The sequence below is a fragment of the Carassius gibelio genome, chromosome B3, assembly GCF_023724105.1.
Source record: "Carassius gibelio isolate Cgi1373 ecotype wild population from Czech Republic chromosome B3, carGib1.2-hapl.c, whole genome shotgun sequence".
NCBI lineage: Eukaryota > Metazoa > Chordata > Actinopteri > Cypriniformes > Cyprinidae > Carassius > Carassius gibelio.
This window is the reverse complement of record NC_068398.1, coordinates 35,199,300-35,215,370: the sequence shown is the minus strand read 5'-3', so window position 1 is coordinate 35,215,370 and position 16,071 is coordinate 35,199,300. Positions and strand designations below refer to the sequence as shown.

Here is a 16,071-nt window from a genome sequence, read left to right as displayed (position 1 = left end):
TGACCAGTCAACAACAACACACTAATTATATAAGCAAAAATGCTTACCTTATTCTATGGTGGCCACCACTGTGTGTGTGTTGCTCATCAGTCAGCTCAAAAGCAGTCGTCCACTCTGCTCCTTTCCAGTCCCATCTGGGTCGCCAAATCTGTGGTGTATTTTGCCGGTTCTCCAAAGGATCAAACTCAGTCAGGGATTTTTCTCTCAGAAGAAAAGACTTTATTTTAAGCAAAACAAAGCCGAGAGCTCGTTGCAAGGAGATCTCCCGAAATGCAATTTGGTTTCTCCTTATATACATTATATGGGGCGTTTCAAACATAGTCAAACTTTTCCTTATGCTTGCAATTTTGATCCCTCCCTAGGGAAGAGAGGCCCCTACTTGTTTTTGTATAACGAAAGGCCCTTTCTGGCCATATGTTTCTCATCAGTTCTGAACATTCCAGCACGTAAGCAACTTTCTATCCATTACCTATAGGATTATAATGGAAAAACAACTAGCAACAAAAATGGCTTGATTCACATTGATTATTCTTGACTGATTAAAATCTTACTAATAAAAATCTTCCACATCATCAAGCCTTGACATTGATGGCAATACCTGGTCCCATTCATTACAACAAAGGCACTCGGTTTCTGTCGGCATAGGTTGGCATTTTCCACATTTACACCACCAGTCCATGTTCGTTCCGATTCTCCCTTCGACATCAATCTGTTCGGCATCTTGTGTTACAGCTTCCCAAGTTTGTAACTCCTGGTCTGTGTATTCTGGCTCAAAACTATATGGTTCTGGATCTTGGTTTGATATACAGTAAAATTCCTCTGAGTCTGACAATTCCTCAAAGTCAGCCATGATCACAAGTCACGTCTAGCTAGTTAGTCACATCTTTGTTTTGTTTACGGAAACCATCAACAGGGCGTCTCGGGTGCTGCGCTAATCACTACGCCCAAGTAGCCACTGCGCCCAAGTAACATTAGCTGTGCTCCTACGCCTAGTGAGAATATAGTTCCCATTATTTATACGATTAAAAATGATCTCTGTCTCATATAGCCTTGTTATTTTTACACGCTGTGACTATACAGATCACAACATGTAAATAGGAAAATGTTTGCATTATTTTGTCACTTATTGGGATTACTATGCTACCATTATCCATTTACATTCAGTCTTTGTGCTAAGCTAGGCTAGCGGTGGGTGCGTCAAATAACACTTACAGAACGCACACTACGGAACGGGATACTGTGAATCAGCTAAAGTCCCAAAAAGTCGGAGTGTTCCTTTAATATAAATTCCAACAATTCCAATTCATGTAGATTTTCCCCATTCACTGTCACATGTAGGAAAAGCATGTGACAAAAAAAGGAAACTCAGTGAAAGTTTGATCATGGCATATTTAACACAAACAGAACAAATGGCTTGTGTAAAAACACATTGTCTATATGACACGTTCAAGTAAGCAGAATATCGCTGTGGAGAGATCGCTAAACTCGCATGTTTTTATCATCAGCGCTTGTTCCACCATCAGTGAGCGCGCACAGGGTTCCCAGATTGCACAAATTAAATAAAACACCGGGGAGAAATTGTATCTTTAAAAGACAAAAGCTCTGTTTTGGGGATTAAAGCTCTTCACACCTGGAAACCACAAAAATGAACTCCAGGGAAGACTTGTTAGCAATTCAAGATAACGCAAATGCCAAATTAAAAACAAAGTTTCAGGATAAATAACGAGCTGGCTAATAGCGTGACGATTATTTTTAATTAATTAGTCATTGATATTAAAATACGATTAATCGTGCAGACCTAGACTTAAGATGTCAGTTAACACATTATCATTATTATTATTTCTACTCCTGAAGAGTCCAACAGTTCAGAGTACGGTAGACTCTAAAGGCTGTTGATCCGTTTGGGAATTTTCTTCGCTGACTTCAGCTTAATGTTGTTCCAAGGGTTCCATACTCTGTTCCAGGTCCTCTCTCCCTGTAGCACATAGATGGTAACCATAAACTGATACGGTAAGACTTTTATTTTTCATGAAAAATATAGCTTATTATTGATGTAATTAGTTTGGTTTTCTGTTTATTTTCTTTTCTTTCTTACCTGTAAGATATCATAACTATTTTTTACCGTTTCATTAAACAAATTATTTTGTCTTTGCAGCTGGAGAATAGTTATACACGGAGGGATTGATGGGTTCAGTCGGCGCATTATGTTTCTTTGTGCAAACACAAACAATCGGGCATCAACTATTCTCCAGTGTTGTCTCACTACTGTTAATCAGTGTGGTATACCCCACCGTGTTAGAAGTGACAAGGAAAGAGAAAATGTTGAGGTTACCAGATACATGCTGGAACATCCTGAACGGTGCCCAGATCAGCAAATTTTCATGCTTTTGTGTCCTTGGGATGTTATCTCCACATCTCAATTTAATTGATACAGTATGAAGCAGTATTTATAGTTTACAGTATTACACTTTGTTGATTGAAAATGCTAATTGTGCATTAACAGCTGTTAACCATGTTGGTATGCAAAATAATGGTCTGACCTTATTTACACAGCAATCTTTTATTTTTTTGCGCACCTGCTTATCACTTTTGTGAAACCCTGGCAATATCCCAAGAATCCATTTCCATTTAAGATGACAACTATGATTTATCAATGTGTCAAGTCTCACACCACTAACTATTTATCTGCCTGGCTTTCCCTGTTTCTGCTTTCCCATCTATGCAACTGATATAAATCAGAGAGAAGATGCCACATTACTGGAAAGAGTGTCCACAACCAGAGAATTGAGAGGCTGTGGCGTGACGTCTCGTGTAGTGTTGTTAACAACTACTACTCCACCTTTAGGTAACTCGAAAACAATGGGCTGCTCGAAACTGATCAAGATCTCCACATCATATGCCTCCATTTTGTCTTCCTGTCAAGACTGAATTGGCGTCTAAAGGAGTTCATCCAGATGTGGGACAGGCATCCACTTTCCACAGAGGGAAACAGGTCCCCACAGCAGTTGTGGATTGCTGGTCTGCTTTTGGGGCAACAAGAAAATCCTGACCAGGTGGCCCTGTTGTCCTCTTTGTAGCCAAGTTGTCAACATGGCTACTTAACTCAGTCTTTTGTACAATATCTGCTTCATTTTTCAACAGATTGATGCCACAAATTGGGGCATTGATTGGGATGGACCTGTTGCACCACCAGACTCAGAGTCTATTGAGGTCCCAGCAGCTCCCCAGGATTTGCATCAGAGAGTAGAGGAGCATTTGAGGGCAAACATTGATCCTTTTATGACCAGTGAGGCCTTTGGGGTGGACATTTATCTACAAGCCATGTCATTGGCCAAAGCCTTTAAGGCTACTCAACCATAAACCACAACTCCTCCACCCTCATCCCATGAAATAAGGCTTTGGTAAGAAAATCCGCTGCAATTGCTTAGAAAGTTTTTTTCACTGCTTTCCTATAACTCGTGTTCTTGGTGTCACTTCCACTTCATGTACCTGCAGTCGGCAAGGATGACAAGAGCATAAAGTTCCGTTCACACCAAGAATGAAAACTATAACTATAACTTTTTTTAAATGGTTTTCAATTTAAAGGGGACAGCAGATGCCCCATTTTTCAATAGGTTGGTAAAATTTTTTGGGTTTTTATTAAATGTCTGCAAAATAGTTAAATTCCTCTCTGGTCATGTAACAGCATCCTCTTATCAAAATAAGCTCTGTTCATGGCAACTTGGTTCAAGTGTCTCTTTAAATCAGGGTGGTGAATGTCATTCCTGGAGAGCGTAGCCCTGCAGAGTTTTGCAACCATAATCAAACACACCTGAACAGGCTAATCAAGGTCTGAAGGGTTACTAGGAAACTACAGGCAGTTGAGTTTTTATTGGGGTTGGAGCTGAACTCTGCAGGACTGTGGCTCTCCAGGACAGGAGTTTGTCACCCATGCTTTAAATGATAAAGAGCTACTGCTCACCTGTCCCCTCTTTTCCATGGGTTGTGTTGCGTGACTTGCCATGGACTCCATGTGTGGTGATCTTATTCATATAGGTAGCTATCTACGTATAACCTGGCTGCAAACTAAAATGAGACATGAGACATTTTCATACTTAAGACAACTTGTAATAAACTGGCTGCATGATTGTTGTTTTAAGAAAATGGAATTCAAACCATGATGATATATAGAAATTATTCTGTTGGGACCACTGTCTGAATGATTTTAGTTTTTTTGTAGATGACGAATGAATACACTGAACTAAACTTTTTAGATTTCATTAAAATTGCACAATTATAGTAGCAGTTGACATTATAGAAAAAGCCTATCCATGGGTGAAATAATATAAAATGTAATAAATTAAATAAATATATATTATATATTTAATACATAAATATATATTAAGTTAAACATTACCTAAATTGTATTTATACAGATAACTCTTATATATGCCAATAAAATAAATAATCATATTAGAATAATATATTGCCTTATTTATTACTTATATTAGCACTTCCTCATTAACATATATATATATATATATATATATATATATATATATATATATATATATGTAGTGTGCTATCTGTCATGCCCACTGAAGGCTCGCTGAAGTGAACTAACCCTGGAACATAACCTGCTCCAGGTTATGTTCAGAGATTGAGTTTCTATAACAACTAATATACCCTGAAAGTTACCTCCGTTTTTGGAACCGAAAGTTCATGTTATCTCCACTTACTTACTGTTAAACATACCCTGGTATGTTACATAACCTGCTTTCTGGAATACCCCCCAGGCCTAAGCTGATTGTGCTGCATGTGGAATTGAATGACATCCGGCTGCAGTATTTGGAGAATCTGAAGAGGAACTTTAGGAGCCTGATTGAGATGGTAAAAGACTTTAAATATGCAAAGAAAGTGGACTCCTATTACTTTGGATGGGAGAGAATATAATTCCCAATTTGAATTTGTCCCACCTTAAGAATAAAATAGCTCAGTGTTGCTTTGCAAAGTCATAGCGTCACTGCATTAGAAGCTGTGGTTGCTTTAAAAAAAAATTACAATGTGAGATTCGTGCAAATAGCTGACCAACCGCATCTAAAATAAATAATAAATAATAAATTAGAATATTGTTAAAGTTCATTTCAGTAATTTAACTCAAATTGTGAAACTTGTGTATTAAATAAATTCAGTGCACAGACTAAAGTAGTTTAAGTCTTTGGTTCTTTTAATCGTGATGATTTTGGTTCACATTTAACAAAAACCCATCAATTCACTACAAATTAGAATATGTTATGTAAAAAAAAAAAGTGAATTGTTGGGCTTCTGGAAAGTATGTTTATTTACTGTACATGTACTCAAAACTGGGTAGGGACTCCTTTTGCTTTAATTACTGCCTAAATTCAGTGTGGCATGGAGGAGATCAGTTTGTGGCACTGCTGAGGTGGTATGGAAGCCCAGGTTTCTTTGACAGTGGCCTTCTCTGCATTGTTTGGTCTCTTGTTTCTCATTTTCCTCTTGATAATACCCCATAGATTCTCTCTGGGGTTCAGGTAGGGTGAGTTTGCTGGACAATCAAGCACACCAAAACCATGGTCATTTAACCAACTTTTGGTGCTTTTGGCAGTGTGGGCAGGTGCCAAATCCTGCTGGAAAAATGAAATCAACATCTTCAAAAAGCTGGTCAGCAGAAAGAAGCATGAAGTATAGAACAACACCAGCAAATTCCTTAACACGTCTGTGTGTGGTGGCTCTTGATGTCTTGACCCCAGCCTCAGTCCATTCCTCGTGAAGTTCCCTGAAATTCTTGAATAAATTTTGCTTGACAATCTTCATAAGGCAGTGGTTCTCTCAGTTGGTTATGCATCTTTTTCTTCCACACTTTTTCCTTCCACTCAACTTTCAGTTACCATGCTTGGATATAGCACTCTGTGAATAACTTCTTTGGCAATGAATGTTTGTGGCTTATTCTCCTTATGAAAGGTGTCAATGATTGTCCTCTGGACAACTCTCAGATCAGTAGTCTTCCCCATGATTGTTTAGCCTCGTGAACCAAAGAATTGGCATTTGAGTTGATTGGCATGTCACCATGTACCTGGACAAAAGTAGTAAATTTATTTGAAGTAGATGTATTAATGTTTACACTTTCGCATTTCCTTTCTTGCATTGTCTTGAATTACACCACAGAGTGCAACAGACTTGAAAGAGACATGACATTCAGCCAAGTATGGTGACCCATACTCAGAATTCGTGCTCTGCATTTAACCCATCCAAAGTGCACACACACAGAGCAGTGAACACACACACACACACACACTGTGAATACACACCCAGAGCAGCCATTTATACTGCGGCGCCCAGGGAGCAAGTTGCAGGAAAATAGCAAGCATTTTTCTTCTTTGCAAAATGCAGAAATCAGCTACCTTTATTATCTAAATATACTGCAATAAAATAAAATAAACCTTCCTTTTATAACAGTCAGACATGCATATGGTAAAATAAAGACTTCAATCATAATTTTTCTTCTATATTTGCATACATGATTCAGAATAATCTGGTATTTGTGAATTAATGTTTCCTAACCAACAGAAAATAATTCCTATTATTGTAAATAAAATAATTAAATCTAATTCTTTAAGCAACTAGTTCCCTTCCTATTATAAAATACCTATAGCTTTTGAATCAAAATGTCTATTAACTTGGTCACCGAATCTTGCTTTCATTCCACATTGCACAAGTTATTTCTTTTATTTTTACATTTACAAAAGCCCAATCTCTGAAACTCTGTAATGGATTAACTTTCATACTGTCCCAGGGATAACAAGAAACAAATTTTAGATGTCTTCACATATTAAAAAAAGTTTTAAGCACGTGCATCTTTTAAATTCATCTATTAATATAAGTTATTAAATAATAAATGCATATCTTATTTTAATTAATTTATTATTATATCTATATTCCACCATGTCTGCCATCTCTATATTAGTCCATTTCTTGGAACATTTGTATTTATTTTTCTCTAAAACAACCTTCCTTCAGTTAACTTTATTGTTTTAGGGCTCCTGCACTTATCCTTTCTCAACACCAGTCTCTGTAACCTAATCACTCTCAAGTGATGGTCCAGGAGGGGAGAGCTCTTCTTTCTCTTCTCTTCTTCTGGAGCACCTCTTGCTCCACTTATGTAATACAACTTTACTGTGGAAACGTCCTCCTTTGTTCTCACTCCCACTACACTGGGCTCAGAAAATTTTCTCCCCTTTGCCCCAGACATCCTAAATGCAAAAATCTATTATAGATCTTGGTTCAAACTTTATTGATGCTATTTTCCTAACCTCATTCACACTTTCTGCACTCTTTATTGAGCCAGAGTGCTTATTCTTGCATACTTTTTCCCTTCATTTAAGGGATAATCAGTAATTAATTGTCCTTTTATTATCAAGGCTCATCATACATTCATCCCTCTCAAGTGGATACTAGTTGCGTCCAACTCCACCCAGCCACCCTGAAGTGACGGTCCAAGAATGGTGCGCAACTTTTACCCACCCAACACAGAATTTATTTGTTCACACATTCATTCGTCCGGACACAAATACATCCACACAACAAAACACAGCTCACCTAGAGCTCCTTAAGGGCCCACCTATTTCAGTCCTTCGAGAATTTCACTTATACATTCTCAAAGCGGTATCCGTGGGACTTTTCCTCGCGATTCCTTAATCTGCTTATCCGTTTATCACTGTCCTACCTAGGCCCAGCTATCCAATAAACACAGACACACGGCATGCCATGTCTTTCTGCCTACACCATATTTGTCTTAAATCGAGGTTGCCTTCCAAGGCCTTCCTATTAATAACCCAAATATGTGCATGCAGTTATTTCTTCTGGAGTAAAACCCCTTTTTCAATTTAGATATCATATTATTTTTCTAAATTTGGAAGAGCAGATTTTAAGTGTCCTTACCACTCAGAGCTGACCAGTCAACAACACACACTAATTATATAAGCAAAAATGCTTACCTTATTCTATGGTGGCCACCACTGTGTGTGTGTTGCTCATCAGTCAGCTCAAAAGCAGTTGTCCACTCTGCTCCTTTCCAGTCCCATCTGGGTCGCCAAATCTGTGGTGTATTTTGCCGGTTCTCCAAAGGATCAAACTCAGTCAGGGATTTTTCTCTCAGAAGAAAAGACTTTATTTTAAGCAAAACAAAGCCGAGAGCTCGTTGCAAGGAGATCTCCCGAAATTCATGATATGCACGCTCTTAAGGCTGTGCAATTGGGCAATTAGTTGAATTAGTTGAAAGGGGTGTGTTCAAAAAAATAGCAGTGTGGCATTCAATCACTGAGGTCATCAATTTTGTGAAGAAACAGGTGTGAATCAGGTGGCCCCTATTTAAGGATGAAGCCAACACTTGTTGAACATGCATTTACAAGGTGAGGAAAATGGGTCGTTCAAGACATTGTTCAGAAGAACAGCGTACTTTGATTAAAAAGTTGATTAGAGAGGGGAAAACCTATAAAGAGGTGCAAAAAATGATAGGCTGTTCAGCTAAAATAATCTCCAATGCCTTAAAATGGAGAGCAAAACCAGAGAGACGTGGAAGAAAATGGAAGACAACCATCAAAATGGATAGAAGAATAACCAGAATGGCAAAGGCTCAGCCAATGATCACCTCCAGGATGATCAAAGACAGTCTGGAGTTACCTGGAAGTACTGTGACAGTTAGAAGACGTCTGTGTGAAGCTAATCTATTTTCAAGAATCCCCCGCAAAGTCCCTCTGTTAAAAAAAAGGCATGTGCAGAAGAGGTTACAATTTGCCAAAGAACACATCAACTGGCCTAAAGAGAAATGGAGGAACATTTTGTGGACTGATGAGAGTAAAATTGTTCTTTTTGGGTCCAAGGGCCACAGGCAGTTTGTGAGACGACCCCCAAACTCTGAATTCAAGCCACAGTACACCGTGAAGACAGTGAAGCATGGAGGTGCAAGCATCATGATATGGGCATGTTTCTCCTACTATGGTGTTGGGCCTATTTATCGCATACCAGGGATCATGGATCAGTTTGCATATTTTAAAATACTTGAAGAGGTCATGTTGCCCTATGCTGAAGAGGACATGCCCTTGAAATGGTTGTTTCAACAAGACAATGACCCAAAACACACTAGTAAACGGGCAAAGTCTTGGTTCCAAACCAAGAAAATTAATGTTATGGAGTGGCCAGCCCAATTTCCAGACCTTAATCCAATTGAGAACTTGTGGGGTGATATCAAAAATGCTGTTTCTGAAGCAAAACCAAGAAATGTGAATGAATTGTGGAATGTTGTTAAAGAATCATGGAGTGGAATAACAGCTGAGAGGTGCCACAAGTTGGTTGACTCCATGCCACACAGATGTCAAGCAGTTTTAAAAAACTGTGGTCATACAACTAAATATTAGTTTAGTGATTCACAGGATTGCTAAATCCCAGAAAAAAAAAATGTTTGTACAAAATAGTTTTGAGTTTGTACAGTCAAAGGTAGACACTGCTATTTTTTTGAACACACCCCTTTCAACTAATTGCCCAATTGCACAGCCTTAAGAGCGTGCATATCATGAATGCTGGGTCTTGTTTGTTTTCTGACAATCTACCGAACCTACTGGTAACTTGTTTGCCACGTAGCAATAAAAAATATACTAAAAACCTTGATTATTCTGGTTAGTCACATTGTACTGCTATTATTTTGAACAATACTGTATATATATATATATATGTAGTGTGCTATCTGTCATGCCCACTGAAGGCTCGCTGAAGTGAACTAACCCTGGAACATAACCTGCTCCAGAGCAGGTTATGTTCAGAGATTGAGTTTCTATAACAACTAATATACCCTGAAAGTTACCTCCGTTTTTGGAACCGAAAGTTCATGTTATCTCCACTTACTTACTGTTAAACATACCCTGGTATGTTACATAACCTGCTTTCTGGAATACCCCCCAGGCCTAAGCTGATTGTGCTGCATGTGGAAGTGAATGACATCCGGCTGCAGTATTTGGAGAATCTGAAGAGGAACTTTAGGAGCCTGATTGAGATGGTAAAAGACTTTAAATATGCAAAGAAAGTGGACTCCTATTACTTTGGATGGGAGAGAATATAATTCCCAATTTGAATTTGTCCCACCTTAAGAATAAAATAGCTCAGTGTTGCTTTGCAAAGTCATAGCGTCACTGCATTAGAAGCTGTGGTTGCTTTAAAAAAAAAATTACAATGTGAGATTCGTGCAAATAGCTGACCAACCGCATCTAAAATAAATAATAAATTAGAATATTGTTAAAGTTCATTTCAGTAATTTAACTCAAATTGTGAAACTTGTGTATTAAATAAATTCAGTGCACAGACTAAAGTAGTTTAAGTCTTTGGTTCTTTTAATTGTGATGATTTTGGTTCACATTTAACAAAAACCCATCAATTCACTACAAATTAGAATATGTTATGTAAAAAAAAAATTGTGAATTGTTGGGCTTCTGGAAAGTATGTTTATTTACTGTACATGTACTCAAAACTGGGTAGGGACTCCTTTTGCTTTAATTACTGCCTAAATTCAGTGTGGCATGGAGGAGATCAGTTTGTGGCACTGCTGAGGTGGTATGGAAGCCCAGGTTTCTTTGACAGTGGCCTTCTCTGCATTGTTTGGTCTCTTGTTTCTCATTTTCCTCTTGATAATACCCCATAGATTCTCTCTGGGGTTCAGGTAGGGTGAGTTTGCTGGACAATCAAGCACACCAACACCATGGTCATTTAACCAACTTTTGGCAGTGTGGGCAGGTGCCAAATCCTGCTGGAAAAATGAAATCAGCATCTTCAAAAAGCTGGTCAGCAGAAAGAAGCATGAAGTGCTCCAAAATTTATTGGTAAACGAGTGCAATGATTTTGGTTTTCAAAAAACACAATAGAACAACACCAGCAAATTCCTTAACACTGTGTGTGGTGGCTCTTGATGTCTTGACCCCAGCCTCAGTCCATTCCTCGTGAAGTTCCCTGAAATTCTTGAATAAATTTTGCTTGACAATCTTCATAAGGCAGTGGTTCTCTCAGTTGGTTATGCATCTTTTTCTTCCACACTTTTTCCTTCCACTCAACTTTCAGTTACCATGCTTGGATATAGCACTCTGTGAATAACTTCTTTGGCAATGAATGTTTGTGGCTTATTCTCCTTATGAAAGGTGTCAATGATTGTCCTCTGGACAACTCTCAGATCAGTAGTCTTCCCCATGATTATTTAGCCTCGTGAACCAAAGAATTGGCATTTGAGTTGATTGGCATGTCACCATGTACCTGGACAAAAGTATTAAATTTATTTGAAGTAGATGTATTAATGTTTACACTTTCGCATTTCCTTTCTTGCATTGTCTTGAATTTCACCACAGAGTGCAACAGACTTGAAAGAGACATGACATTCAGCCAAGTATGGTGACCCATACTCAGAATTCGTGCTCTGCATTTAACCCATCCAAAGTGCACACACACAGAGCAGTGAACACACACACACACACACACACACACACACTGTGAATACACACCCAGAGCAGCCATTTATACTGCGGCGCCCAGGGAGCAAGTTGGGCACCTTGCACAAGGGCACCTAAGTCATGGAATTGCCAGCCCAAGATTCGAACCCACAACTATAGGGTTAGGAGTCAAACTCTCTAACCACTAGGCCATGACTTCCCCTTGAATGTGGTAAAAAAGGATTTACAAAGTGACATTTAGATTGATATTCAGATGTGGAAGGTAATAAAAACTCAGACCATTCCCTGTAACTGTTGAACTTACCGTACCACTTTCTAAAGCATTTATTTAACTCCACTCCATTTCTTAAATGAGAAAAAAAATGTGTTTAAATTTAAACTGAAGAAACTGTCAAATGCTCTTTTTTGCGAATGAACAGAAGTTTAATGAAGGGAATAAACAGAAGCTGATATTTTTTTCTTTGTGTGTGTGCGTGTGTGTGTGCAACATATGCCGTTTTTCCACCGCAGGAACTTTATCCAGGAACTAGGGACTTTGGCCTGGTACTTATGCCGCGTTTCCACCGACATTACCAGGAACTTTTCTCCCAGGAACTTTTCTACCAGGAACTTTTTTGTCCCCCCAGACCCGTTGCCTTCTGCGTTTCCACCGCGGTCTAAAGTACCGGGAAGATTATGCTAATTTGTCCGGTGACGTAGTATTGCGTGCGACTGCTTCTTCTTGTCAGGTACAGACCGTAATCATTCTTGCGCAACAGAAAAGGTAGAATGGATGAGATCCAAGGAGTGCTGCTTCTGCTCATGTTGTATTGGTTTACTCAAGAAATGATGAACCAAACGGCAGAAAAAAAGACGAGCACTGATAGTAAAGCGTATCCAGAAAGCTCGTAATGCTCGATACAAAACGAGACAACGTGTCTTATCAGCAATTGCCGACATCGACCGTGAGATGGCTGGGACTAACGCGCGACATCGAGCAGAAAGAACAAGATTGGTAAGAAATAATTAAATCGAATTTATCCAGAGTTGTGACTAATGTTATTATAGATTTCGTGAACTTATTTTTGGCACTTTTGTGTGTTCTAGATTTGCGAGTACTATCGAATACGTCGCGTTGCGCCATCAGTTTGGGTACACAATAGAACAACTGCGTGGTGGGACAGCGTGGTTTCGACTTTCACCGAGGCCCAGTGGATAAAGAATTTCCGGATGTCTAAAGATACTTTTATGTACCTCTGTCGTCGATTGCAACCTCAACTGGAGAGACAAGACACAAACTACAGACTTTGTATAACCATCGAAAAAAGAATCGCCATTGCACTGTGGAAACTAGCAACCAACTCCGAGTACAGAAGCATCTCTCATTTATTTGGAATTGGAGTTGCTACTGTGTGTCGATGTGTTCATGATTTTTGCTCCGCTGTCGAGAAAGTACTCATGCCAGAAGTTATTAAATTACCAAACAGTGAAAAGTTAAAAGAAATGGCTACATATTTTGAACGCAGATGGGGGTTGCCACAGTGTGTAGGTGCAATTGATGGGTCACATATCCCCATTCTTGGACCTGAGGACTACCACACAGAGTACTTCAACCGAAAGGGCTGGCATTCGATCATCCTGCAGGCTGTTGTAGATGGAAGGGGACTTTTTTGGAATGTTTTTGTTGGAGCACCAGGCAGCCTGCATGATGCCAGAGTGCTGCGTTTGTCAGGTTTGTGGGGACTATTTGATAGGGGTTTGTTACTACCTGATGTAACAAAAAACATTTGTGGACATGATGTGGGATACTTTGTCCTTGGTGATGCAGCTTATCTTTTGAAGAGCTGGCTGATGAAACCTTTTACTGACAACGGACAACTGACACCCCAAAAAATTGTGTACAATCAAAAAACAAGCAGAGCCAGGGTGGTGGTGGAGAATGCTTTTGGCAGACTAAAAGGAAGATGGAGGTGTTTGCTAAAAAGAAATGACTGCAGTACGCACAAGGTCAAATCCCTGGTGATAGCATGTTGTGTTCTGCATAACCTTTGTGAAATGAATGGTGATGAGTTCAGGGAAGAATGGGTGACAGGTGCATTAAACCAGCCTGATGGTGCTCAGTCAGCCACTGTAGAGGCTGAGGGACTAGATGCACGCACAGCTCTAATGCAGTTTTTGACGACAACATAGTAAGCTGCAGTATCACTGCAATGTAATGTGAACAGCTGTGATGTGCCTTGTGTTCATGCTGATAAACCTGTAATACAACATTGCAACAAAAGCAGTGTACAACTTTCTTCTAATAAATTCAATTTACTAAAACTGAAGTGCATTATCATTGTAATATGAGTCTGTAATGTGTGTTTGATTGTAACTATAAATACACAGCTTATTAGTTTTTAATGGATTAATTTAATGGATAAACTGCAAGTCAGTACTTAGTCACAGCATTATGGGTATTACTAGTATTAGGGAATTCAAGTAGTATCTCCTTTTACATATTGTATGTGTAATGTATTATGTGTTACATGTTTTAACTTCTAACCAAAACATTTAAAAAGTATTAATAATGAATTTAAAAAAATTAATAATGATTGAAAAAAAAAGACACGGGAAAACAAGTCACACTTCAAACTTTATTTTACATTAGTAATTGGGACAAAAGTAAAATATAAAATGTACAAATAGAAATAAAATTTTGGAAAAATTAAATAATAATGTGCAAATGTATTTTAGAACCTGACCAATAACAGGCAGCAGCCCAGCCAAAGAAAAAAACTTAACTGCAGTAATTCCAATGGTATATAAAGTACAGTAGTCATCATTTGACGTGGATCAAAAGTGCAGAGTTGACTTTATAAGAAGATTCTAGGACCACTTACATTACAGATTTTGATCCACTACAAATGTTGACTACTATATATCTACTCCCAACAGTACAAAGAAACATTTATACACACACACACATATATATATATATATAATATATTTTTTATAGATATGTGTGTGCAGGCGTGCAAAGACAAAGGTTTAAAGTGCAAACGAGAATCTGTTCAGTCAAGTGGCTACGTTTTGAAAGACTGTACAAACTCTCCAAGAACAGACAGAAACCCAGCCTGAAAGTCTCTCTGTTGGTGCCTGCTTTCTCTAGCTTCTGACTGGAGGAATGCCAACTCTTGCCTCCTCATCTCTCTCTCCTCAGCCTGGCTCTCGAGTAACAGCTTCATGTACTCGTCTCGCTGTTCTTGTCCACGCTGCAGGACGGCTCGATTAGCATCTTCCATCTCTCGCAATGCATCAAGGAAGTCACTATCCCTTTTCCTCTTGCCTACAGTGAAAGAAAAATAGTCAACATGTGGTAATAAACACACAGTCCACCCTGACATAAAGGGAATCATCAAAAATTATTCAATGGATTATTTTTTCTGAAAAAACTTCCTTTTAAACCATTCGTGTTGGCCCATCATGTTCCATATTTTAATGTTTGATCATGGGCAATCTTAGTTTTAAATATCAAATAAACACAATGTCACAAAACCATTAACATTTCCATGAGGTCAGTTTTGAAGAAAAGTTATGTTTTTGGACAAACGTGGGTAATACCTTGGCGTGTGTGTGATTCAGCGGGACAATTGAGACGAGGGCTACTGGTGATTGCAGGGGAAAACACGCTGACCTCTGTTGCCTGCAATTCACTCGGCCCACTCGATTCGTCTGGAGAAACATAGTGTAAAAAAAGTTAGATTGATTTATCACTACAACGACTTTAAGACGATATCATTTAGATGTGATATATACATATATTTGTATTTACCTTCAACCCACTGTTCGTCGGATTCCGGCATGGCTTCCAACAATGCAGTAGCGGAGTCCGACGTCACCGCTGCACCAGAAAATGATGGTCTGTGTCCTAGTAACGCGTCTAGGCGGTCAAACCACTTGTTGGTTCGCCGGTCGGATCCACTTCTGTTGTTGTGATCCTTTATTTTCTTATAATCTTGCTTAAGTTTTTTCAACTTCTCTCGGCATTGTTTTCCTGTGTGCACTATCCCGAGCTCGCATAGCCGACTCGACATTCTCAAGTACACCTTTTCATTGCGGGTCGCCGTTTCCAGTTCCCGCTGGATGTCCTCTTCTGAAAATACGCTTAATAAAGCCTGCACCTCCTCGTCGGTCCAACGATCGTATTTTTTATTAGATTCCATTGTTGAATGTTCGCACCGCAACAAATGTTTGAAAATGGCGGATGGAACTTACTGCTGCCTGGAGTCGACCAATGAAATGCGGCGTGAATCCGACCAAAAAGTTAGTCCCACCCCCGAAAGTTCCTGAACTTTGAAAAAGTACCACCTCGCAAGCAGGGACTTTCTGGGGGGCATTTTTTTACCCGGAACTTTTATTTAGTTCCTGGTTCCTGCGGTGGAAACACACCAAGTACCGGACCAAGTCCCTAGTTCCTGGGTAAAGTTCCTGCGGTGGAAACGCGGCTTTAGTGTGTTTCCACCGCAGGAACCCAGAACTAAATAAAGTTCAGGTAAAAAAAAAATGCCCCTCAGAAAGTCCCTGCTGGCAAGGTGGTTCTTTTTCAAAGTTCCGGAACTTTCGGGGG

At 39.1% G+C, this 16,071-nt stretch overlaps 2 protein-coding genes across 2 annotated transcripts; one reads left to right on the top strand and one right to left on the bottom strand.

Annotated features, from left to right (window-relative positions):
• The first annotated feature begins 12,334 nt into the window (after positions 1–12,334).
• On the top strand, positions 12,335–13,652 carry LOC127953028 (uncharacterized). The gene is made up of 2 exons (XM_052551923.1): positions 12,335–12,477; positions 12,570–13,652. Exons 1-2 carry the CDS (start codon positions 12,433–12,435, stop codon positions 13,650–13,652), a joined length of 1,128 nt encoding a protein of 375 aa, XP_052407883.1. The 5' UTR covers positions 12,335–12,432.
• A 468-nt stretch (positions 13,653–14,120) lies between these two features.
• On the bottom strand, positions 14,121–15,755 carry LOC127953431 (uncharacterized). Its single transcript, XM_052552678.1, has 3 exons — positions 15,277–15,755; positions 15,066–15,176; positions 14,121–14,790 (listed from the first exon to the last, which is right to left on the bottom strand). Exons 1-3 carry the CDS (start codon positions 15,665–15,667, stop codon positions 14,528–14,530), a joined length of 765 nt encoding a protein of 254 aa, XP_052408638.1. The 5' UTR covers positions 15,668–15,755; the 3' UTR covers positions 14,121–14,527.
• Positions 15,756–16,071: the final 316 nt, after the last annotated feature.

Excerpts from the sequence above, each read along its gene's own strand:
- LOC127953028 (XM_052551923.1), top strand. The coding sequence starts at position 12,433 with ATGGCTGGGACTAACGCGCGACATCGAGCAGAAAGAACAAGATTG. Across the intron at positions 12,478-12,569 it reads GAGCAGAAAGAACAAGATTG|ATTTGCGAGTACTATCGAAT; the intron begins GTAAGAAATAAT and ends TGTGTGTTCTAG.
- LOC127953431 (XM_052552678.1), bottom strand. The coding sequence starts at position 15,667 with ATGGAATCTAATAAAAAATACGATCGTTGGACCGACGAGGAGGTGCAG. Across the intron at positions 15,177-15,276 it reads CGACGAACAGTGGGTTGAAG|ACGAATCGAGTGGGCCGAGT; the intron begins GTAAATACAAAT and ends ATGTTTCTCCAG. Across the intron at positions 14,791-15,065 it reads TGAATCACACACACGCCAAG|GCAAGAGGAAAAGGGATAGT; the intron begins GTATTACCCACG and ends CTTTCACTGTAG.